Consider the following 27,049-nt stretch of genomic DNA (forward strand, 5'->3'; position numbering starts at 1 on the left):
AGCTGAGCTCTAACGATCAGTTTCCAACAGTGCAAACGATCGAGCTGTGGCATTCTACTTCTCAGTGTTTCTTAGCCCACTGCAAAGCCAAAGTATATAAACACCAACATTGGACTCTACGATGCACAGAGCTTGGTTTTTTAAAGCTTATAAACTGTTTTACCCCCTTAAAGTTTGATTCTTCAAATGCTAACAGTCCAATACATTTGAACTTTCAGAGTCCAGTACCCATTTGGCTGTAAACGTTTAAAATTTTTTTCAGTGATAGTAAAGAGAAAAAGAACAGATATTGAGCGTATACATGGCTATAGCTATATGTAGCCGTATATATGTTTGTAGCTACACAATACACTGGCTGCCATCTGAGCTCTAAGTTCTCAGTTTTCGACTCTCAACGCTTCAGCTCTTACATGCATGTATACCTATATCTATTTCTGACGTGCTGTTCTCTTAAAAGTGATTTTGAATGTTGGACAATTATTATGTTTGATGATGTATTATTCGTCAATGAGTCTTAAATACTGGTACAGCCTAATACTGAGTTTTTCTCGCATAAACAGACAAATTGGATAATGAGAATTTAAGCCCTGATATATATTCTGTCAATCCTTGGAACTTTTCTATGAAATTTTTATTTTCAAACTTTAAATAATTAGTTTTCTTACAGCTACACAAACAAATTTTCATGATTAATAAATATGTACTCGCACGTTTAAAAATATAAATTCATTAACAAATAATTGCCACATTAAAAATTTGCTATTTACATATTGCAAAATATACTAATCTTATAAATATTTATTTGCAACGTATAAGAAAGCGCAAACAAGTCTTTTGATAAATTTATTTAACTGAAGATTTTAAAATACAATATAATCAGATTTGTCGTTTCTAACGACAATCAATATTTTTTAGACTGCAAAATCTGTTAAAAATAACAAAAAATGTAGCTAATAATTTTTTTTTGTTTATGTGGTCGTTCTATTTATGAATTGTTTCTTGAAAAAGGACACAGTAAAATACTGCTCTTCATGAGAGCTTGTATTGATCAGATTTCCAGCCTTATTAATTTATTGATTGAAAAATCATTGGATAAAACATTTTAAAAACATTTCTCTAATTAAGATAGTCATATTAATTGTTTAATTAAATTATATATTATTATTAGTTAGGTCGCAAATGGTGTGATCATCTTTGAAAGTGTTAATCATACCACTTTTTAAAACAAGTGTCAAACAATTAAGTACTATTAAACTACTCATAAAATTTTTGAACTTTCTTACTAATAGTTGCAAAGCCAACTAAACAAGAATAAAATGTTGAAAAACATGTACTACATCATTAAAATTTTAAGTGTTATAATAATAAATTTAAATGCAAGAAAATCCCCCACCTAACGAATTCAGAAGGTGGGCTCATTGCGCAGCATATCACGAAAATTCAATTTTATTATTGCAAAAAATTATAGAGTACAATCGAAAACAAAATAGTAAATGTAAAAAAAAAAAAAATTTGCCCTGGGTGAGATCCGAACCCGAGAGTGCTCAAAGCGAAAGTAAATTTCTGGGTATTTTCTACACTCTTAAAAGTGTTATATATTTTTAGTAAAGCTTTAGGGTTTAGATGTTAGTATTAATTGTTCTTATATTGGTCATTATTTTAACGTGTAGCTGATTTAAATAGAATAATTATTTTTCATTAGGAAATAATTACTTATTCTTATTAGGTAAGTTATATGTGTTGAAGAATGACATTTAAATTCCAGAAAAGTGATTTATTATTCAATAACCATAAAAGTAAAAGCAAATAATGTTTATATTAATTGCAAATTTAAAATATGCAAAAAAATTGTAAATCAATTCATATTTTTCAACGCACTAGTACATATTTCTTAATTACGTAAATTTTTTTGCGTAGCTACAACAACAAAAATAATTTAAGTTGTAAAAATGAATACATCATAAAGAAGTTCTAAAGCTTATTATTTAATATCCGGGTGTACGTTTTCATTACCTAGTTTGTCATTTTATACGAGAAAAAAGTCAGTACTTAGCAGTACGAGTATTCAATACTCATTTAACGAGTATACACATGTAGAGAAAAAATTCCAATCGTTGCTTGTGACAAGTGAACTGCGAGAGAGCGTGCCTGTACTCCCACTCTATACATAGTTTGGCTGCATGTATGTTTTATAAATATACCCTACATGGGCTGCCTTCTGCCTAAGCTCCCAGCTCTTGGCTCTCACATGTTTGTATACGTATATCTATTCCTGATAAGCTGTTCCCTGAGAAGCGATTTTAAATGTTGGACAGTTATTATGGCCAGTTATGCACCCAAAGAGCAAATCTCAATCGCTGCTTGTGACAAGTGAACTGTGAGAGAACGTGCCTGTACTTTTTTTCGTTGAAACGGTGTTCGCTTTATTCGCTTACAATTGCTTATAACCTTCACGTTGAGTAAACGAAAATTTATTAGTTGAAAACTTTTCTGTTAAATTTTTCTATCAAGAATTTTTCTCATCATTGTCCTAAGTAAAAAGTTTTTGATACTTAACGTCACTGGTGAATTTTCTTTCAGTTGGTTTCAATGACATAATGATTAGAAGATACGACAAATTTTCTTATCTTTTTTAATAGTTTTTTTCCACAGACTTTTTTCTCTCTACCCATTTATATTTTTTCCCAAATTTTTAATACCACTTTTTTTGTCTTCACTTATTCTCTTCTACTTCTTGGCTCCAGCTGCTGCATTGACCTTTTTTCATGACGGTTAAAAGACAAATGATTTTGGTAAGGTCGTGCGCATGGCTTTTATAGTTTTACATAAGTTTCTTAATATCTCGACTCATTGGACTGTAATGAACAATACGATCGTGTAGAATCCAGCCGTAGGCTGATAAATTGTCTGGAAAATTAGCATGAGATTTAAATTCTAAGCGCACATCTACTAGAATATTTTTTAATGACTCATTTTGCTTGAAACAATCAATCACAATCAAAAGCATGACGTTCAGAAAATCATATCTGTTTAGCAAAGGTGTGGGGTCCTTACTGTAATATAAGTTCTGAAAATGCGCATACATGTCATAACAGCAGTGCATACTGATTGTTCGTAATATGGAGATTGATATCATCATACGGATAATATTGTAAATTTAAATAGAGTCTCACACTTCTTATGTTACTGGGATCGAACTCACTAGCACTAGTAGCTCTCTGATCCCTTCAGTTTGTTTGGAAGGCCTGTATGAAGTAGTATGGCTTTTTCAACTGATTAGATGTTTTGACTGTCCAGACATGCTTTGATGTAGTGGGCAAAAGGGGATATTCATAGAGCTCCCAAGTACAAAAGCTGATGGATATCAATTTATCTTTTTGCAAATAATTAAGCAGACAAATTTTATAAGAATCTGACATCACAATGTAGGGCATAAGCTATTCGAGCTTTAGTATCACTATTTTAAACTCTTCCAAAGTCGGTTATTCATTAGTAATTGAAGTTGGAATAGCACCTTGAACAACTGCATGAAAGATATTCCTCGATCTTGTAAGTATAAGTTTGTGTTTTACATTGGCCACAATGTTGAGATAATCTTCTGCAAAACTTAAAATCATGCTAAAAGGAATCAAGACATTAAAGCAGCTACCCTCCGTTAGACTTAAAGCATGAGTTCCCTTTCAACCTGCATTCTGACTCAATACGTTTTCATCTGGACCAAGGATTGACCAATTTTTCATGAGGGTTGTTAGACCCACATTTTTACACTCATTTATCTCAATAGCGTTTATCTCATACGTAACTTCTTTAAATCAGTGGCAGATGAAATTATTTACCAACTTAATTTTCAGGAGACTAAATACTTAGCATTTCTTTCATGTTGTGTCCAGAACAACAAGAATATGTAAGTTAATTCCCACCACGGTCTTTTGTTTTTAATCCTAAACTTTTTAGAAACTGAATGTTTTGACGTATTAGTTATCTTTGACGTGTTATCAGTTTGACTGTTCGTTCTCAACTGACTGCTGGAGCGCATGTTAAACTACTTATATAGCTACTATTACTATTCACAATTTCCATTATAATGAAGGTTTTATATGTAACCTCATGGTGATGACTTCTTAAAAATTGACTAAATTACCCTCCAGAATTATAGGCATCTCAATCTTGATATTTTACATAGTTATATTTAATGTTGGCAACTCTCAAGTATAGCGTTACATTGATGGGTGGTTGTAGATCGCCAAAACTGTAAAAATAGACAGTATTATTACCACGTTTTCAATACACTACCTAATGTATTCCAGGACCATTGTTATCATCGAGATTAACTATAGCAGTTTCAAAAAGATAAGATTCATCAACTGGTAAGTCATTTCGCATAACCATCCCATGAAAATCACGGATTTTTAACTTTTTACCATATTTGAATGAATCAACAGTTGTTACGGCTCTCTTGGATATCTTTACTTCAAAAGTTTTTTAACCTTTTTCTGCGCATGGCTTCGTAGACACTCACACCAGTTTTATACGATTAAAAATTTAGATCTTTCCCAAGTAAAATGACCACCACAGTTCTATTATGTCATTGGTTTTGTTGCAGTTACTATTTAGCAGCCTTACTTGCACTTATACTTTTTAACATTTCAGCTACACCATTAGCTAGTGCACTGGTTGCACTCAAGCCAGCAGATCAGGGCATAAGAGGTAGAGCACTGATAGTTCGAGCAAGGAGAGGTAGGATACATGGTATTTGTACACTTTTTTTGTACACACCGCACAACCTTGTGTACATCTTTACTATTTATTTTCCTTAATGGAGCCTTAACTCAAAGTACTTGACTTCACTAAAAGTAGAGTACAACTATTTCTTACTTTTTACACCCATACCCAATTTACTTTTAAGCTTCATGGTACTTGCAATAGCTAGAGCAGCTAATTTTTCTTCCATACTTAAGTCTTCGGCCTTGATTCTTTGCCAAGCTTCCTCGGCTAAAACTCTATCTGCTGAATTTCTACCCTCGATGTTTTCTCCATTCTGAGAATAGGCTGTATTGTGTTCCTTGCACGCTGCATCTAGTGGATTTATTCCTTTATCACCTTTAGCCAGACGTTTGACGAGTTTAGTGCCAAGACCGCAGTACTGATAACCTGGTATGTGTAATTCTACATGTGAAGTATTTACAACCCAATTCAAAAAGCCATGTCCTTTTAGGCAATGAATAATCATCACTCTTCAGTTGTTGAATTACGATTGAGCACCTTAGTCTGAAAGTATTGTATTTATAGGGTATTAAATCACTGTGCATTTGATTATCACATTAGTCATTATCCAGCCATCATACCGTACAGATGTACAGTTCAAAAAGCAAACTGTAAAATTACAAGTTACAAACTTCAATGCTCTTGTGGAACAGAAAAAGCGTTCGAATTAACATGGTGAATTACTTCCAGATAGTATTCAAGCCATATTCTGTAGCCCACCTAACTGCGGTAAGAAAAACAGTCTACTAGCACTTATTGTAGACCCCAATGGACTAAGGTTTAAAAACATCTATTTGTACTCAAAGTCGCTTAATCAGCCAAAGTACAAGTTTTTTAAAGAGCTGTTGAAGTCGATAGATGGCATACAATTTTTTACATTTAGTGAACATAAAGCAGTAGTATCTTCAGATGATGCGATACCCAACTCTATCATGATTTTTGATGACATAGCTTGTGAATAGCAGGATAGTGTAAGAGATTTCTACCGCATGGGCAGACATAAAAATGTTGACTTTTTCTATCTATCTATACCAGTCATACGCACAAGTGCTGAAATACCTTGTGAGAGAAAATGTTAATCTTTCAGCACTTTTTCGTCAAGATAAGCTGAATATAAAATATGTGTATGATAATCACGTGAACTCTGACATGTCAAAGTATGTCATGCTGAAAGGATGGATTCGTTGTGATTGACAAGGATAAACAGTTAAACAGCGTTAGATACCGAAAAGATTTTGACAATTTTGTTTTAAATATAGATTGCACATAGAGTACAACATTCAGTTTACTCTGAGACGTCGAAGCATCAACATGAACAAAGGAGAAAAAGACGTACGTTATTAATTAGTGAAGGCCAGAGAAGCCGTCGAAGAACAGTATAAATTATTAAAATTTGGAAAAGATAATATTTAAAAAAGTACTTAAGGTTACTTTTAAACCAATTACTAATCTTTTTTGGAAAATTATTACTGAAAGGAGGACAAAAATAAACAATTCTGTAATTTCTAACAAAGCTAAGCCACCAACTATCAAACGAATAAAAGGAGAAAAATACAGTCATTAACAGTCAATGTTTGAACCTACTGTTAGTAAAAATGATGATGATGAAATGAATGTTACCATTTGAAATAAAACTTATGAGAATTTTTAAAAGAATACATATTTATAGATAGTGAAACAAAATTTTTAAAAATCATTGGATTTGGTGTATGGGCTCTGAAAAGAGAGCGAAATGTATAAGTCAATTTGCCAATATATTTTAACAATAACGAAATAAGAGTGAACAAGTTTAAGTTTCCTATGAGCATTGGATTGATGGAGCTACTAATGATAAAACATTTTGACACAACTTGCATAACTGAGGATGATTTGAAAAAATATTACATTATTTTACAAACTTAGAGTGTGCATCAAAAAGGGTTTGACAAAAATGAACCCATTCGATTGCATGGGTGTGATAAATTTAATGAAATCATAGTGCGTGTGTTTGGTCTTATTTCTAGCTATAAGAGAGGATCATTATTATCTTCTCACAAAATTTCTAAAACAATGCAGTAGCAAGCAGATTACATACACTAGGACGATCCAATTAAGCTTGTCAATCGTCTTCGATTACTCATAGCAGAAAGATCTGCAGAAAATTTTAGCCATGACAATGATATAATATCGATTAGTGAGAAATTTCATAAAGCTGGCTATATATACTGAATCGAGCACTCGCGTCAGTAACAAAATGAGCATCGATATGTTTGGATATAAGAGTAAAGGCGACAAACGGAGTCTTCCTGGTCCTCCAGGTGTTGGCTATAAGCTCACTGTAGATAAAAAAATTATATTGAACATGAAAGACTGTGCAATGTTACAGCAGCTATCCACAAAAATGATGCAGTTAACACTTTTCAGAAAGAAATAAAAATGAAGATGGATGAGCAAAGTATAAAGCTTAGTAACCTCACTGTAGTTACTAACTACTACAGTGAAGTGTGTGATAAGAAAATTGGAAACTTGGAGCAGGAAGTAAATACAGTAAAAGAAGTATTGTCTCCGATCTATAATAGTACTCCAGAAAATAATTAAACTCGATGTATAAAACCAATGATCTAAGGATATAAGCCTCATTCACTTATCAGCCGTCAATCAGGATAGATCGTAAGAAGGAAGTGCTTGTAGAAGAGCTCCACAAACCAGCGTGTCGTAACTATTCACGTTGAGATCATGATATTCGAAGTTTGGACGAGACAGAGCAGGCTGGCCTTGTAGAAATTATAGCCTATGCTCGTGAAAATAAAGGTCATAGATACATGCTTACGGTAACAGATGTATTTTTAAGTATGAATAGGTTGTACCTGTAAAGAGAAAAACCGGAGAAGATGTTACAGCAGCAATTAGGTTTGTATTACGAGATGGTCGAGAACCTAAGAATCTATACACCGACAGAGGAAAAGAGTTCTAGAATAAAAGTTTCTAAAACCTCATGCTACAAAATAACACTAATCTCTATTCGACATGCACTAATCTCAAAGCATTGATCTGAGACCGATTCAATCGCACTTTTGAAAACAAAATGTAAACTAAGTTTAGTCTTTAAGAAAATTATAAATGGCTTGATATTGTATGGCTGGTAAAAACCAGATCTAATTACAGCGTACAACGCTCGCAAGCATCGATCAATTGGTATGAATCCTGCCGATGTCACATTAGGCAATTAAGCTTAAGTTTTACAAAAATTCAAGATTAATGATAAAATGATAAGAAAGGTTGAAACTCAAAGTTAATGATAAAATACGTGTGAGTAAAGCTAAAAATGCCTTTAAAAAACGCTACACGCTAAACTGGTCAACTAAAATATTTACCGCTCGTAAAGTACTGACAACTAAAAAACTTATTTAGTTACTTATCATTGAAAAGGTTATTAGAATCAGCTGGTATCTGGTGACTTTTACGAACGAGAGTTTCTGCAGTCCAAGTACCCAGACATATATCTGGTGGAAAAAGTCTTAATAAAACGTAGTAATACAGTTTATATTAAATGGCTGGGATTTGATAAGTCTCATAATAGTTAGATTGAAAGTCTGATATTTGATGATTAAATAAAAAAGAAGAAGTGTAGGGGATCCCATCCAACAACCCGTCCAGTGATGAAAAACCTTTTATACTTTTCCACCTCCTTTAAAAGTTTCTCTTTTCTTTTTCCTCTTTATTCATACAGTATTCAAAAATTTTTTAAATCAAACTTATTATCACCATGGTACACAATGAACATCATTGGTTTGTATAGCTTTTGAAACACAATCGGGAATGAAGACTTGAAATTCGTCATCTATGGTGATGTTCATTCTGCATCCAAAGCGAGTGTTGACTTTCTTTAGGTTGGTCACCATATATTTTTGCTCTTTCCCCAGCTGCGATAAACTCATGGTGAGGAGATAGTTATTGTTGGTGATGTGGTTCAATGCAGCAAAGTTTATTCTACTGAAACATAAAAATAAACAATATAATTTTGTAGCCTAAGGTATGTAAAGTAAAATTTTAGAATATTACTTTAAACTCTCAAATTCTAGCTTTCTTACTTCTAGGGAGTAAGTAAGCTTTCTAGCTCGTCAAGCGATAAAATCAGCTCTGATCGTAAATGTGGCTCTATTTAGAGCCCTTCCCCTACCACTTTTTCTATATTTCTTCTCCTACCACTTTCTTATCATCTAGATAAACTAGCATATCTAGAAGATGGAGATCATCGTCATATAAAGTGATGTAACCCCATGGTAGTGTATTTGTACTGTTTGAAAGTTACAGACGGACATTTGTCATCCTGTGGACTGAGAGCTATTTTTCTCTGTTGCTCTGTACGGACAACGAGTAGCCTGGAGTTGATATTGTTTTGCTCTGACATGACGGTAGACTTATTGAAGGGGTGGTTCCAGTAATTATCAAAGACGATTTTTGTTTTCACTTCTGCTGTTTTGACACGTTTAGCTTTTTTAATCAGTTTCTCGTTTTGTACTCAGATGCAATACATCTTGCTTCGTAGTCCAATGAATTTTGTCATGATGTTACCACAACAATAATCCTTCATCAGCCTAGAGACTTTTGATTTACCAGAGGCATATCAAACTAATTTTTCGGTGTATAATCTGATGTATCAAGTCTCTTAATATCTTCTCTCATGACTTCGTAAATATTTTGACAGAAATCTCATACATCAAACAGTCAATGTCGATGTACAGCAGTTTACTCTTGCTAAATTCTTCTTTATGTACGAATAATAGAAGTTATATATGCGTGTCTTTGGTATAACTAATACACTCAAACCTACATATATTAATTTTTTTACACTGATCTCGGTACGTGACTGTTTAATAGTGAAAAGATTTTCAGCAAAGATCAAGCGACTGTGGAAGTTTGATCATGCAATTTGTGTTTCTGTACTGTTACGTCCTTCTCACTTATTCACGAGCTCAACATCTACTCCTTTTCACTCATTCGTCATGGTGTTACTATACACGGCGTTGATTGTGAGTTTGAAGAAAACCTCTTCAAACTCATTTTTCCTCTGCTTCTCTCCCTCATGTTGAGATCAACGTTTGGTTCGACTCATGAACTTTCTCTAAAGCGTAAGACTCTATGGACTTTCTTGAGCACAGTTCATAAGTAACATTTTGCTTCACTGCTTTGTTATGTATGACTTAGTGCTCTTTATCATACAAAGTCGTCATGAGCTTCTGCTGCTTGGAGCTAGGTAGAGCCATATGTTCTTTGGCAGAGAGATAAATCCTTGTGCCCATCGTGGATAGCTATTGGGTACTCCAGATCTACTTCTAATACGTAACCGTAACGATCATCATCTTATATATGGATGGAGTTCAATTTCGTGACGTAGTCACCACATGGGAAGTCTCCTCTCAGTAACACCTGTGTCATCGCCTACCCATACAAGTTGTTCGCATCAAAGTACATGAGATACGTGTCTTCTTTCAAAGGATTACAATCCTCCATGTACTTTTTGTTGGCCTTGGCATATCGGTTGCAGGGAATACACCCTTTCTCGGCAATAGCCTCGTCTTCTTCTCCCTATATACACGCTGAAATTCGCTATTAGTTATCATTCTCTTATTCAGGTATAATGCCAATTTTTCCAAGGAGGAGGGCATAAATTGGAACGAATCAGTAAATCGAAAATTCATATCACTGCCCTTTATATGCTTCGTAAATGAATGATACTCCTCTTAAATCTCAGCTACAAGATTAACAAATCCTTTGAAGTCCTCACTGGTGGACAACTCTTTGAAGATAAAGTGCGAGTCGTAGCTGATGAGATTGTGAAATATTACTAGAATAAATTTAAAATTCTGGTAGTTAATGTGGTAACTTTCATGTTTCTTGAGCATAAGTTAAGCTCATGAGTTTTGGATTATCATGTGGTTATTTGCAGATTACTTACAATGTTCTTTAACTTTTAAATGAAATGCTCTGCTTGTGTTTCCGCGTCTTGTTCTATTCTATAATTTGTATATTAAGATTGGTTGTCACCAAAGCTGTATTTTACGTAATAGCCTATACTAAAGGCTTGATGCTTTTAAAAAGCACAAAAATCATTCTCCACAGGCTTTAGTAAACACTGAAAGTCCGCATAGATTACGTAGGGAAGTTTTTCAGCGGAATTAAAGTTAGTAAACTTAAAAGTGCTGTTTCCAACAGTTGGAAGATTTATTCGACATTTGTTAACACTAGCACGATCAAGTTCATGTATTTTAAGCCTACCTTCACTGTAGAAAACGTGTAAGCATCTATTACAAACTCAGCATTTCCACTTTCTCTAAGATATCTGATCTGCCACCAGCCTTGACAAGTTTTTTGAATCATACATTCTGAGGCAAGCTCGAAATTAATCTTCACAGCATTTTGTTGTTCTAAAGCATTCATAATTTTCAATACAATATGAACTTTGACATTATCTAGAAAGGAAACAATATTTATGTGTCCACGATTGATTATCACACCAGTTGCTGTACGGTTCTTGAATGCTGATGTTAAATCTTTTCACTTTACACTAGCACTGCACTGCTAAAAAAATCAGCTGATAAATCAGCTGATTTCTGATACCAAATCGTCAGCTGATTTTTTGATTGTCCGAAAAAATACAAGTCCCATCAGTGTGAAAAAATACAAATCCCAAGGAAAAGTTTTTTTTTTGGCCATCATCAAAATTATGCATTCTGGGACTTATACAGTAAAATGAGATAGGTGACACTTGTAAGTTTTAAAAATTTTTTGATAGCCAAAGTTACAAGTGCTATGCGCTAAAAAAGTATTGAAAATTTTCCGATAGTCAAAATTACAAGTTACGTACGCTGAAAAAGTCCCGTCAGTGCGACGAAATTCAAGTTCGGCGAAAAAAATTTTTCTTTTGCCATCATTAAAACAATACGTTTTGGGATATTTATAGTAAAATGAGATAGGTGAAAATTAAGAGGTTTGGAAAATTTTCGATAGCACAAACTACAAGTTCCGTACACTGAAAAAAGTTGAAGTCCCGTCAGTGCGAAAAATACAAGTCCAAAGAAAAAATAAATTTACGAACATAAAAAATATGTATTTTAGGACATTTACAGTAGAATGAGACAGGTAACAATTAAGAGATTTGGAAAATTTTCGGTAGCAAAAATTACAAGTTTGCAGATAGGTGACAATTAGGAGATTTGAAAAGTTTTTGATAGCAAAAATTCTAAGTTCCGTGCGCTGAAAAAAAGGAACTTCTATCATTGCGAAAAAAAACAAGTGCAGGCGAAAATTTTTTTTTTGGCATTATCGAAACTATGCGTTCTGGGACGTTTACAGTATAATGAGACAGATAAAAATTGAAAAGATGAACATGGACCCTTACGGAAAAATGTATTTTTCTGGGCTTCAATTACATACATTCCACAAAATAATGGTAAACTTTTAACGATATTTTTTTTGTATAGTTCAAAAATGGCTAATGATCTTATTTAATTTTATGAAACCTCTCGAGGGTGTCTGTGAGATAAGAAATAAATTATTAAGTGCAGAAAAAGCTGCTAAAAGTTATGTTTTAGCACAAGTGTGAGAGGGATAAATGACATACCAAACTATAGAATCTGGTGCATTGACAATATCGTGGGATACAACTACCTCAAGTCCCATCAGTGTGACAAAATACAAGTGCCTACGGAAACATTTTTTTTGTCCATCAAAACAATGCGTTTACAGTCAAATAAAATAGGTGAAAATTGAGAGGTTTGGAAAAATTTTCGATAGCCAAAATTACAAGTTCCGTACGCTGAAAAAGTATAAGTCCCGTCAGTGCGACAAAATACAAATCCTGAGCAAAAATTACAAGTTTTGTACGCTATAAAAAGTTTAAGTCTCTTCAGGGCCATAAAATACAAGTTCCAAAGAAAAAAAAAATACATTTAGAAACATCAAAAGTCTGTATTTTGGGACATTTACAATATAATGTGTCTCGTAAAAATTTTTTAACCTCTCAATTTTTATCCATCTCATTTTACTGTAAATGTCCCAAAACGCATATATTTATACGCTGATTTATAACCTGACAAATCAGCTAATTATTTTTAGCAGTGTGTCTACACTGTCTTATTCATAAATACTGTAAGGATCTTCTGCACTGTTTTGCCTATTAACATTGTTTAATGCACTAGGATCATCTGCGATGTCACTTTTTTGCATGCTATTATGATCTGCACTATTTTTTACACTATCACTATTTTGTTCACTACACTGCTGCTGCTCTGGAAGGTGCCACCGTAAGTCTTCTCCAGTCTTCCTCAGTAAACTGCTTAACTTGTCTTGAACGCAGAGCAAAGTAGTCCAGATAAATTAGCACGATTGCATCTCATCTCTGAATAATGACGTCAAGACATTTTTTCAACGTTTCACGTGCTAGATTGGTTAACTTCGACCATATTTGTGGATCATCATCGTCTGCTTCAGCAAACTACCTCAAGGCTTTTTGCAGAAAATCTACAGTGTAATTAAAGTACTAAATGTCCATGATGTATGATCTATCAATAAACAAAAGAATATATTGTAGTTAGTACGTTAAGACAGAGAGAGAGAGAGAGAGAGGAGATGGTGGCAGTGGGAAAACCTCTATTCATCTATCAGAATCTCTAAATAATAAGTATTAAAAAAAAATCTCCTTACCGTATGATGAATACTAAGCTCGAAAAAAGAAAAATGTAGCTCTATCTATAGCTCTGACTCCCACTTTACTACTTTAAATGGCAAAGTACAATGACGATTGTTATACAGTGCTTATATCTCTACTCACATTGACTTCTTTGTGCAGACTTTGCCTCTCTGCATTTTTTCTCGACTTTTTATGCTCACTACTTATCTCCACTCCTTAAAATGTGAGTAGGGTGTAATATAAGCAGCCTTGACTCCACTTCTGAATCAGATCTATATAGTAGGGGAGGTAAGGAGTAGAAATAATAGAGAGAGTGAGTAAGTATGAGATAAAGATTTTAGACTTGTCAGTCCACGATTCCGAGCACTGCACCTCCTAGCTCTCTTACCACTGTGCCATGTTAAGAAATGGTAGGGTAAGAGTGGTGAGGAAAAAAAATGGGAGAAAGTAAATACGAGAAGCTGATTGCAGCTAGAGAGCTCAGTCGTCAATTAGCTAGTTAAGAGATCAGACCTCTTTAATCATCGACAACGTTGTTGATGTTCAGGGCTTTAGGAGATCCTCTAACATTTTTTATTTCTAAGGAGCTTGTTATTTTACCTTTAAAATAAAATGCTGAACTAAGTGTTTTTATTTTAATGCTCCATGTAAATAGTCAAAATGGGTGGCTTGAAAGAAATTTATACGGGATACCCTCAGATTCGGAGAGCACATCCTTCTCTAGAGTATTTTTTGTATTCAATAATTTTTAAAGAATACCAACATCATTTACGTTAAAGGGTTTGAGAAAGAGAGCTGGCTGAAGGAGATAGTATCTGATCAGTAAGTACTATAATATACATCATTCATGAAATTAAATCTGAACACTGCTCTTTATGTTCCAGTCACATTTGCAATGCTGAAGTATTGGGATGCCCTGCTGTCAGCAAAATCAATACAAAGTATGAAGCATGCTTTGCACATCAATTGTGCGTTTGAGATTTTAAAAACGCTACCGCACTAGGACTGGCTGCTCACCTCCAGAGATACAGTGGATACAAGAAATAATAAAACACTGGACTCTGATGATGATTTGTTAACATGTATTGTAATTAATATTTAAATAAATAAAACTGAGAAAAAAAGTATTAAGGAGAAGAAAATACATGGTTGTTTCGTACTGGTCAAGGTGGGGTAAGGCTTCGACCACTTTCTTTTTCTAAAATACGTTAGTAAGAAAATGCAAGCGTTATTTTACTAAAAAATGTCACGGAAAAACATTGAACTAATGTATGTGTTAAGATTTAACAGAATTATAAAAATAGTGATCTATGAGGGAGGAAAGTATCCAAAAATGTGACAGTGAGAAAGTTACAAGAAATTAATGGATCACATGGTTGATATGCAAGTCTTTGAACAGCCTGCCAACGATTTAGTTTTCAAGGAATTAGCTATACTACCACTTTATTTTGATGGTGAACTCGTAGTTTTTCTCTTTAAAGAGTCATTTCTATGGCTAAGACTCTCAGATAAATACAGAAAAAAAAGTTTATGATTGAAACGCTGTTTCCAAGGTATACTGTAGAAGTCGGAAAATTCCCCGTACAAAACTATAGAAACGATTCTTCCAGAACACCTACAAAATACAAGAAACGTGCATGTATTTGGATAATTGAGAAAACAATGGTTGAAGTAATTAAAATTCAAAGTTCACGATATTAGGCATTGTTCACAGTAGAGCAATGAAGATATTGCCTGACGTTGCTAGACGTAGCCAGCTACATCAAGCAGTAGAAGATGCAGCTCGAAGTGTCTTGTTAGATTCATGTATAGTTCATATGTGCCTCCAGCTTATGCACATACTATGGATGAGGTACTGCTAGCTACAGCAAGATACTTCAAGCTGCATCTTCTGTTCTCTGTCGCTTTCTCCTGTTTAATACGTCTAGCAACGTCAGGCCATAGCTCCGTTGCTCTACTGTCAATGATCCCTTACAGATTTGGGCTATCCTGTAATTGATAGAATAAAACTGGCTATTGTTTGCCTCCATCGCAATGGGGCGTACAAAGCCAACTGTGCACATCATCACGTTAGACCATATAAAAAGTTTATCCTAGATTTGCCTGAGTTAATGGAATAGATGTAACCATTGCTTTAAGTGTTTAATCATTTCATTTAATATATTTTCTATGTACAAATGCCATCTAGCAGTCAATAGGCGAACTAGAAAATTTGGTTACGCTTGTTTTAGAGAGGTAAGATTCAATGGTTGTACCTCACAGATAATAGCGTTTTTTTAGGGCTCTTATCAAGCATGCTGCTAATGAACATAAAAATTACATTAGATTACGTTACAGTTATAAATAGAATTATTTTTAAGTCACTTTTCAGTTATCTTTAAGTCAGTTTTTACTCATTCTTTAGTTATCATTTCAACTGTGTCAGATAATGTTAAAGTCATCTTCAAGTTATCTTTAAGGCATATACACTTTATGTCGATAAGACAGTGCGATTCTATACTACTATCTTTCAATCATATCTGTATTAGTTCAGGTACTATACAACTCTCTGATAGCACAGTCAGTAGATTATCCGTCTATCACTCTGGAAACTGAGGTTCAAATCCGATTGAACGACAAAAAATTTTTATTTCAAAATGTATTCTTCTTAATATCTCAGTACAATAAAAATAATATTAAATCACATTTTAAAATGCACACTTACTTACACGGAAAAAATTAATTGTAAAAACACATTTTAAAACGTGCGCTTATTCTTATGGTCCAAATCAAGGTAAAGATACTGGACACTAATCGAGCAGCCACGAGCACAAGAGTGGGGCGCTTACTGCAGCCATGGGCACAGCCTGTGCTGGTAGCTATACGGAGAAGGGGTTTGGAACGAAGCCAGGGGGACAGCCTATAAGCTGAATGGGTGGGGTAGGCTCAGAGCGATGCTAGAAAGGGTGCCTATTATCTGTATAGGTGGGTTTTTGGCCATAACACAAACCCTCTAGAACATAGGTCTCGAGCTAGGCCACTTCGGACCTGGGCCACCTCAGAGCTTGGCTATGACCCAGTCCCTATTCTGTTTACTTAATTATGAACAAAGCTATTCTAAAATGAAGTAAACACATCATGAGTACAATGCATAAAACGACTACTTGTCAAAGGATTACGAAGTATGAACTTTATTTAAGAACTGTAATGTTTAAGTAAAGTGTGTTGCTGACTAGTTGTGCGTGTGTCTTATATAAATGACTGTGTGAGACTTTTGAGGACATGTTAATCCGCCATACTCAGGTGGCAAAGAAAGTCGTAGTAGTGAAAGCGACCGATGGTATCATCTCTGCATGGTACTACTGCTGCAAAGATCCTATGTGGGACTAGAAGCTACTTGCACGGTTTTGATTGTTCCTTGAGACCTGAGATGGAAGCGCTACATATGAAAGAATATATTTTATCTCGATGAAGACCTTCTTGGGTATTTTTAAAAGTGCAAACTAAGTAACACATGTAAAGAAAGAGATGACTAAGATCTGTTATGTCAGTCTCTTAGTATACCAAAGTCGATAATATATAAATGCAGAGTAACACAACGATGCAGAGCCGTTGTATGCACCACTCGTCAGAATGGCTGTAAAATACGATAACATAAAATTAATAAAGATACGTAAGGCTTACAAAAAAGAGATAGGGAGAAGGGTAAGTATAGCTTCTCTTGCTAGTGATTTGGTAAAGTCGTTTTCTGGTTACTAATGTGAGATGGAATCCAAACAAGTTTGATTAACTTTTCAAGAAATTTGAAAAAAAATAAAAGGTATTTTCTTTACTTCTTAAGATAAAAAAGTAAGTTTTGATATTATGGGAAGAAAATATTTAGCTGTTAATCAGACTTACAGAGTCACTAAAAGTAAGAAAATTTTGATGACAAAAAGTGTAATATTTAAAATGAAATTAGAAGCATCATAAATGGCTAGAAATTTGGCAGAGAAAATAGATGCATATCGTGAAATGATAGTTTGGCATTTGATTCATAGGCTAAGGCAACAGAAAGCAGATCCAGCGTATAAAGCTCTAAAGATTTTGCTACCACTGATGTGGATGGCCAGTGCATTTTGGTCAATAGAGTATTGAGTAGGTGTATGTAAAAGAGTCCTTCCAATATTCAAGTTAGATGAAAAGGATTCTTAAAAAAATAGAAAGCTATGGTAGAAAATAGGAAAAAAGGAAAAAGGAAATTCGAAAAATAAATGATGCATGTTGAAAGACTTTTGAACTAAGATTTAGAACATGAGTAATAAAATAAAGGTACTGAAAGATTTGAAGAGAGAACTGCTAAAAACTTTGGCTGCAGGCAGCAAAAGCATTGATATTTACTGTAAGATATAATGGGCATTATTTTAGACTTTTTAAGTAGTATATTAGTGGGTGTACTATTTCTGTATTTCAATAACAGTATAATCACCACATATTAAACTTTTCTCAATTTGAGCTTAAGATTGAGTTTATTAGGATAGCAGATGAAGTTGGCACTATCAATAATAGACTAAATGAGGCTCTTGTAAAGAATTAATAGAGTGCCAGGAATAGAGACCCACCAAGTACCACACAAATAAAAGCCGAGCATCTGACATGAATGTAAACGATATGGTTGTGAAAAAAGACTAGTCATCAAAGAATACGCCAAAAAATTTGTCATTACAACAGGATTCGACAGAAAGATCTCTAAGCTAAATTTACAAAAAACTCAGTTTAATACCTTTTTGTTAAATTGTAGTAACGCCATTTGAGGAAAGGTAAGATGAGATCCAATATTCAAAGAGTTGAAGTCTTTAGTCTTTAACAAACTTTATAAGACAAGTTAACTATTCCATGTGGAGGCTAGTTTTTTTTGTAGACAGTAATGTCTCCAGCACATGCTGAGGTTTTAATACTAGGAGAAAGATTAGTTAACATCGACTCAGTACATTAAAAGTATAGGAGTGGGCTTAATACAGCCTCCTGTGGAACCCCTTTATGGGTAGTGATGTTAAAGAAAGAATTATTGGAAAAAATATACCGTTCAAATACAATAAATTTAAAGAGCTGCAGAATTTCGAGTTGAACATCAAAGTCCGCTAATTTATACCAGAGTTTGTATATCTATATTGACGTTATTAAAAAATACCTCGATGTCGAGAAAAATAGCATATACATCTAGGCCCTCCTTGAACCCTGATTCTATGGTAAGTGTACAATTTGAAGAGCCTGATACCTAGACCATTCGGTGTAGGGATTAATTAGACAAAAATATTTTTCAAATTTTCTGGAACAGAGCTAGTTATAAACATAGAGCTCAAAATTTGAAGTAAGATGAGAAGATATTTATTAGATTGTTTTTTTATGAAAGCAAGCTTAATTCCATCTATGCCAGGAGTAAAAGTAACTCTCTTGTCTCTAAGGGCAACATTCAGTTTAAGAAAAAAAACGGGGAGTCTAAGAAAGCATCTGGTAGGCAAGGAGATGAGCTATCAGAATTTCTGGATACCCATGATGGATATATCTTGCCAAGCTTTGTATAAGCTTTTAAGGTAAATGTTATCTACCATGTGTTCAATATTAGGTTTGAGAATTCAGTTTTTTAAAATATAGCATTTATTCTAGACATACAAAAGGCATCACAATCTTAGTTTCACCAGAGAGCAGGATTGGTGTGCATAATCTTAAAGACCTGTTTTTTTTATTTTCATGCAATATTTTAATCAAGATGATTATATCAATAAAAAATTAAAATTTATCTGTAGGAGTTAAAGACTCATAGTGGCTCAAGTAAAGATTTTTGAAATTATTCCCCAAGATTTTTTCAACTTTGTTCTAATCTGTGCGAATAGAATTAATTTTTAATAATTTTTTTTTCATAAATATATTTGCTAGTAAATAAGTCAAAAGTTACTCGGAAATGGTCAGAGCCGAAATTTTTATCGTATACCAAGTAGATTACTAAGTCTTTAATATTTTGTGTAAAAAGTATTAAGTTGAGATTAAAGTAGTATTTTCTACGATTATTACAGTATGTGCTAGTATCACAGTATTGAAGTTGTGCAGAACTGAGTCTCTGGCTAAGAAATAATTTTCGAAATGAATACTAGTACTGGGTGATGTCACAATTTCACGACACGTTGTGTTCATTGTAATCGCGAATAAGTGTTGAGTTGTAAGAAGGTTTTTTATTTTCCGTATTTGCATCCCAAAACAACTGAAAAAGAATATGTCCCGGAGTTTTGTAGCAAATATAAAAATAAAAAGGGAGAAAAACGTTATTGGCCTTTATACTGCCCAGTTCAGCTGACCAGCCCGAACAATGAGTATAAGTTTCATAGTATTTAATATTATATCGTACAATAAAAACTATGCCATTACCTAGAGTGGACGCGCGTTATTTTGTAAGCGTACAAAATCCTGGAATGTTGATGGATTGTTGAATGATTCTTTTGAGTTTGAGAAATTGAGTGACTATAATCTCTAATGTTGCAATGTCAGATCTTAATAGTGACATTCTAAATGGTATCCATTAAGTTATCTTTGGTAAAAAACAACAAATTTTTCAACTAACTTTTGAACAAATACTTTAAAAAAATGAAAATAATACGTACACATCTATATGTAATAATTCCTATATAAATCTTCCTGTATAATACAGTTATTTGTAACAGTCATTACACACTCCCTCTTACAGTCCCCACTTATACTCACAGACTCCCCAGACCCTCACTGATCCCCTTAAGAAATAAAATGAAATTCGGTCGTTTTTTTACTTATTTTGAGGTAGTGTATTTTTTTTCAAGACCCTTTATCCCCCAGACTAATTTTATTGACCCACCTCAACGACCACCTCATAATTTTGTGGAACCTTACTGACACCCTACTAATCTTCATAGACCCCAACGCATGCATACACAAACGTATGTGTACATATTATTTTATTTTTAAGTTTATTTTACATTAACCAGTACCTATTTTCACTGTATTGCAACAACAGCAGCTGAAAGGTAATTAAAGTAATTAAATTTACGCAAATTGTTACCAGTAGTAAAAAATAAGATTTCCATTGATTTATCAACATAAAATAAACTTTGCTATGCTGTATCACAAGCATCTTATTCTTATAATTTTTAATAAACAACAAATTTTCCCGTCACTTATTCAGCTAGGTAAATTAATGACTGGAATAAGTAGTGTGAGTTTAAATAAAATATACTAACTTTTTTTTACATTATTTTAACACATGTAAGATTTCCTACAATAAATAAATTTTTTTCCTTCAATACCATTCAATTTAGATAAAATAAGTCATTTTTTAAGTACATAAGAATAATTTATTTATTGAGTACAAATCATGTATTTCTTTGGATTCAAATAAATATTACTCTCTTTCTAGAGCGTGTTTTACTTGAAACAAAGAAATCGTTTTTGTGAACGTAGTCTTATAAACGATTTACATGTTTTGAATAAATTATATAATCCCTTAAATTAGAATAAATCGTTTACTTGTTTTTAATATATCTCACCCAAGTAAGCAAAAATATCTTAATAAGCATCGTTTACTTGATGAAATCATTATTTATTATTTATTGATAAATATTTATTTTCCCGCACACGTGAGATCCCTGAAATACCAAACATTTATTAGATTCAAATGAATTTTACTGTCTTTCTAGAACGTTTCTTACTTGAAACAAAAAAAATCGTTTTTTTTAACGTATTCTTATAAACGATTTACATGTTTCGAAGAAATCATATCATCCTTAAAATTGAAATAAATTTTTTACTTGGCTTTAATATGTTTCAGTCAAATGAACGAAATTATCTTAATAAGCGTTGTTTACTTGATGAAATAAATATTTATTAGTTTTTAATAAATATTTATCTTCTCGCAAATATGTGATCCTTGAAATACTAAACATTTTTTGGATTTAAATAAATATCACTTTTGTTTTAGAACGTCTCACTCGAAACGAAAAAATAGTTTTTTTGAACGTATCCTTATAAATGATTTATTTGTCGCGAGTGAATTGTGTATGCCTTGTATATTAATAAATAATTCTCATTTTCAATTCAATTTTTTTTTAATTCAAATACATCTGTGACTTAATATATAATTTTACTGATTGAAGTAAATATTTAGTTGAATCAGCAAACGATTTAGTTAATTCAAATAAATCAAATTCAAATAAATGCAGTTATTTAAAAACTAAATAAATAAAAAAGAAAAAGCACACCAGATTGTGCAGAATATTTTATTTGTTGAAATTCAATAAAATTAATAATATTAAAAGAAGCAGCACTGAAGAGTCATATAAAATTAAATAAAAGAGGAAGAAAAGGTATGTGGAAATTTATATTTTACAAAGCCGAACACTCTCTTTTTTTTCCTTTTCCCAATATGCAAACGAACAAATAGACGGACTATCTGCTGTCCCGTAGCGTGTGAAGCAGCGTGAGACTGTAATTCACAATCTTCGGTTTTAAACCGAAGGCAAAATTGAATGATATTAAATATCATTTAACATATTATGATTTGTACGTAAAAAAAATAGTTTTCGGTACGCTTAGCTTGTTTTTGTTAATGTCAGTGATAAAGAATTAAAAAAATTCAAATCTCTTGTATGCCTTTCTATCACAGAATACTAATACATACATAGATTTAGATAACACATGTTTACGCAGTACTACAAAATGTGTAAGTATAAGGTGGCTTATTATTACGAGTCAATTTACAGAGCCAGTCAAGTAATTTAATAAATACTTATTGTTCTGTTAAATGTACACAAATTTATAAGAAATTTTCGGTAATTATTTGTATTCTAAGGAGAGTATGATACAATGAAAATAGTGTTGTCTTTTGTATGTCGTCTTGACTGTCAATGCAGCATTAGAACTCCCATTTTCTGCAAAGAGAAGATCTTTGATATTTACATAATGTGTCGCCAGGTAAGAAACAAGAGTAGCAGATGCAGGGCTCAGCAACGTAAACTTGAATCGAGTGAGTTATACGGTAAATATAAACCCGTTGTAATAGCACTTGACCATGAAAAGAAATGACGATTGACTTAATGGAATATCTTTCGATAAAGTAGGGTCCATAGAGACATTTTGACTTTTTTTTGTAATTCTCCTTACACTGTGAATTTTAATCTTATTCAATATCGTTGTATCTTCTATCAAAGTTCACGCTTTTCATGATTCCTTTTTCAATGAGACAGAAGTAAAGTATGAAGTTTTATCACGGAATTTGCTCGTCCTCCAAAATTTAATTACCATTTAGAAAGGTCTTGAAAATGACTTCAAGTTTATGATTGGATTAAAGGTAGATCTCTTTTACTTGATATTTTTTTGCTTTACGTTGCTTTCAGCGTATTTGAAGTCAGTGACGTAAGTATTCTTGTCAGAATTTTCAGCGTCTTGCTCATTGTTTTGTTTATTTTTTTTATTTTTTTTGTTACTCTTGAAGAAAGACTTGTCCGAAGGGTCCTCAGATCTCTTCCTTTTATATTGCTCGGTAACCTTCTGTGCCTCGGTGATGTCCACAATCATATCTAGATCAGCAGTGTCGTCAGCTACAGCTGTATATATGCATATATCCCTTCTCCCTCTACTAGGTACCTATCGTACGCACATTTGGGCTTTCCCCTCCACAGCTGAAAATGTGCTTATAGTTTGGCTAGTTCGCCTCGATAGGGCGCTTAAGGAGGCTTGGGCGTTTGGTGTCGTATCTATTGAGGGGCCCCTGTGGGGTACTTGTCATACAAATGATTCTTTGTAATATTTTTTTTATAATCATTTTGATTATACACATGTGTGAACAAAATAGCAATAAAACGCGGAAAAGTCATTCGGAAAATCGATATTAAAAAATTTATTAGTTTTCCCAAGGTACCTTGTGTAAAGATGACGGCCCTGCCACGATAAAGCTGACAACACTGTACTCTCTTGCTCTCATCTGCTATTATATACCTATACTTGTGTTAGACTTAAATTTTCATGCTTGTATGTTTATGAATGTACAGCGCATGCGCACTTACAGTACCTGAACAAAACAATTCTCATGTTCGATGTTTTCCTCGCTATTTTCTCAAAATTTAACGTGTTGATCCTATTCTTTTTTTTAAATAATAGATTCTTTATACTTTCAAGTACATGTACCAATTTAATGTGTGGGCCCACAGCTTTTTATTGCGGTACGGTAGTCTATTGAATTTCGGGTTCCGTAAGGTTGCGTGTTAAAATGACGAATTTTCACAAGCGATTTTCTCGAAAATAAATGTGTTGACCTACCTATTTTGTTTTCCTAAAAAAATCTAGCAAACTTTATCTATATAATCTCTGAATTTCAGACCTAGCCAGCATTTAATTCAAAATCGCCCAAGCCTCCTTAAGCTAGTGAAAACAAGAGATATACTTTTTTCCATAAGCACTGATAATCTCCCTAGTAATCTCTGTTATATGCATATTATGTCAACAAACAAACATCTGATGCATAGCACAACTAGCACACATACACTAATTGAGACCATATGCAAATGTTCTTAATTTTTATACACACTTACCGGGTGGTCTATAAATTTCAAGGGAAGGTTTGAATTTCAACATTGCGGTGTCATTATTTTGTCTCTGCAAAACTGCATTCCTCATCTGCAAAAAGTATTATTTATTTTATACATACGTGTACTACATAGGTATTTATATACAAAAAAGGTCATGAGACCATATATATTATGTAGTAAGCATAATTCAATCATTAAAAAACTGTAAAATTTATTTGTAAGAATCTTAGAAAGTTCAACAATAATTCCTTTCACAGTAGCTTTTTAATAACTCTTTTATTAAACTATTGCTTATCAGTTTGCCTGAAACAGTTAATACCACTTTTAAGAATAACCATAAAAATCTTTAAAATGTTTAATGTTAGAAAAAAATTATTCATACACGAAACAACTAAAACAAACTAGTCATTTTTTTATTACCAAACTATTGTACGATAAACAATAAATCACGTTATCACCATCTCTGACCACTATAAAAATAATGTACACGTAAAGTAATCCGATAAAAAAAAGTGTTTCAATTCATTATAATATAAGTTTATGGAAAGTTTTCATCGATTTACAAGTGATTATTTCGACCTTTTGTATGAAAGCTATGAAAATGGTTACGATTAGCGGCCCCCTGGGTTTACCCGAGACTCACTGAGTAGACTACCGTAGTGTGTTAACACATAATTCTAATTGAAAAAATTTTTGTCTGTAATTCATGCAGTTTTTGTCGAATACTAAGCTGTAAGGAAGTTCAAAAAAATACAATGATGCTGAAAAGTACGGTACCATAAAATAGTTGTTGGCTCTAAAGGGCCGTTGATTTGCACTTCCACATGTTATAATAAATGAAAAGGGCTATTTGTCAAAACTGTAAAGATTTAAAAGTGATAAAAATATACAACTGAATACACTTTTCAGTCTTAAAATCTTATTACCAGAGCAACTAAGTCCTGGTTCCTAATATCTCTATTTTTTATCACCACAATGAATTCAAACACATATGCTTTTACCTATTTAAAGAGCTCGAAGATTTAAGTGGTTACTGTCAGGATTATAATATAAAGCTAATCTCTCGCATAATAGATTCTTTATTCGTCAATTTTGACTCTCCTGTTTCAATCTTGATGAATGTTCTGCGTCATTTTCTTGACACCTAAATTTGGATACGTTTAAAGCATTTGACGTTTTCCGTTTATTTCGCCCTCTTGCAACTGTAAGCATTGTAAAAACTTTTGTGAGCCCTAAGAGCTGTTTTTTGTCAACTTTTTTAAGTTGTAATATATTTAATGGCAAGGTAGTTCGACGTTTCATGGTCCTAAAAAAACTGATGAGCTAAATTCTTTCTTGACTGAAGTTTTCAGCAAATCTGACAGCTTTGATACCTCAGGGTGGTCTTCTCTGGCCTACTGCCTTGGTCAGATGTGATGGTCAATAGATCGCTATAGTGACTGATTTGGTGACGCTTTTTATCGACATAAATGCTTATTGATCTAGTAAAAGAATGGCTCACACCCACCTGCTTCATTTATGAACGATGGTAAGGCAGGACTATAGCCCTTGACATACAGGCAGTTTGATAATGTCGTTGATATGCTGTAATTAGCCCTGTGGAAAATTGAAGTCTCCAAGAGCCAAACGGTTATGACAATATGCCTTAACTCACTGAAAGAGCTCGCAGAAACAGTGATTGACATATTCAGATATTTTAGGCCAAACAAACTTGGAGGCGATATGTTGTGTTGAGAACAGAGACAGTGGTGACTCTTAGGAGAGCATCGGCCACCATTATTATTGTTCTTGACGTAGATTATCGTAATATTAAATTTTAAGATAAAATTTAGATGACAGAGTAGCTGCGCATACAAGAATTTTATGGCGAAAGGTCAGAGATCTTTTAGTGCCATGGTCATTTCGTTGTTTTAGCGCTGTTCCAATAGTGGAGTTTGAGGCATCTGTTTTCAGAGCTAGTGGAGCATCAGCCTTAAAGATGGTGGTAATTGTTATTTCTGAAATAATGAGTACACTATGTTCAAAAACGGTATCTACCTCTGAATTCCATTAGATCTTAACGCTCTTCTTCTGCCTTTGGTATGTCCACCTTGCTAATAGGAATCTGGTAGAAAGCCTTCTTTAGATGACCAAGAGATCTCCTCCTTGGTTTCCTGCAGCAGGTCCTTGACGACTGGCAGAAGATAGTAGTCAAGAATCGTGCAGGAGTTGAGATGCCTATAGTCGTCAGTGATGTACCAAGAGCCGCTGGACTCCTCCACAAGGTACGGTGGGCTCGTATATTGGCTGGAGAACATGCAGATTATGTCTGGATCTAAGAAACGTTTTTTAATACGCTTACTACTTTATCCGTCTCTTGTATTCTCATGATAGAGAATGTGCCTTCTAACCATTGTGACCGTTGACTCTATGTTTAACTTTCTGGAGAAAATGGCTGTATACTTATGATGGCTACTCTTATCATCATTTTGTCTTCTGACTTGTTTAAACATTATGCTCTCGAAACAAAAGTTAACAAATTTACACGTAAGACGAACGGACAACTTAACACAATCTATGGGCTGACTGGTCCCTTTTTATCTTCAGATAGTTACTGGATAAATATTAACAAAAGACTTCTCTCCTTATCATCACCACAAATACGTAGTTTCACACAAAATTTTGTAGTGCCGTGTCTCGTTCTTATTCTAATCTCATTCTTGTAGTCATTTTTTGCGTATGTAAAAAGATAACAGAGAATAAAAACGAGTGCATTAAATGTACACATTAATATTCATGTATAGTAATGTATTGTTTCTTAACTATTGTACAATTATGTATCATGGACAGAGAGTAACATTCACTCAGGTTGCCTACTGCCTACTATGAAAGCCCGTATATCTCCCCTTCACGTGTCCAAGGTGTGCAGTACTACGCTCCATGCACAGAACATTGGAACTTATATTTAAGCTGCTGAGTGTTGTATTAAACGTAGGTAGCAATTGAATACAGTTATATTATGATGCTTGCGCTCCATAATACATGTTTTTTTTTTTTTTTAAAGTAACAC

The 27,049-nt window shown here is 33.4% G+C and overlaps 1 protein-coding gene across 1 annotated transcript in view; it reads right to left on the reverse strand.

Moving 5' to 3' along the window:
- Nucleotides 1–24,088, reverse strand: part of LOC106640744 (uncharacterized) — a 425,751-nt gene extending 401,663 nt beyond the window's left edge. Inside the window, exon 1 of the mRNA XM_089595613.1 lies at nucleotides 23,998–24,088. Coding sequence (XP_089451739.1) covers nucleotides 23,998–24,088 — 91 coding nt within the window. The remainder of the gene's footprint in view (nucleotides 1–23,997) is intronic.
- Between the last annotated feature and the right edge of the window lie 2,961 nt (nucleotides 24,089–27,049).

This window comes from Copidosoma floridanum, unplaced genomic scaffold, assembly GCF_036245765.1.
Source record: "Copidosoma floridanum isolate Cflo_tuat_1 unplaced genomic scaffold, Cflo_Japanese_pri ptg000026l, whole genome shotgun sequence".
NCBI lineage: Eukaryota > Metazoa > Arthropoda > Insecta > Hymenoptera > Encyrtidae > Copidosoma > Copidosoma floridanum.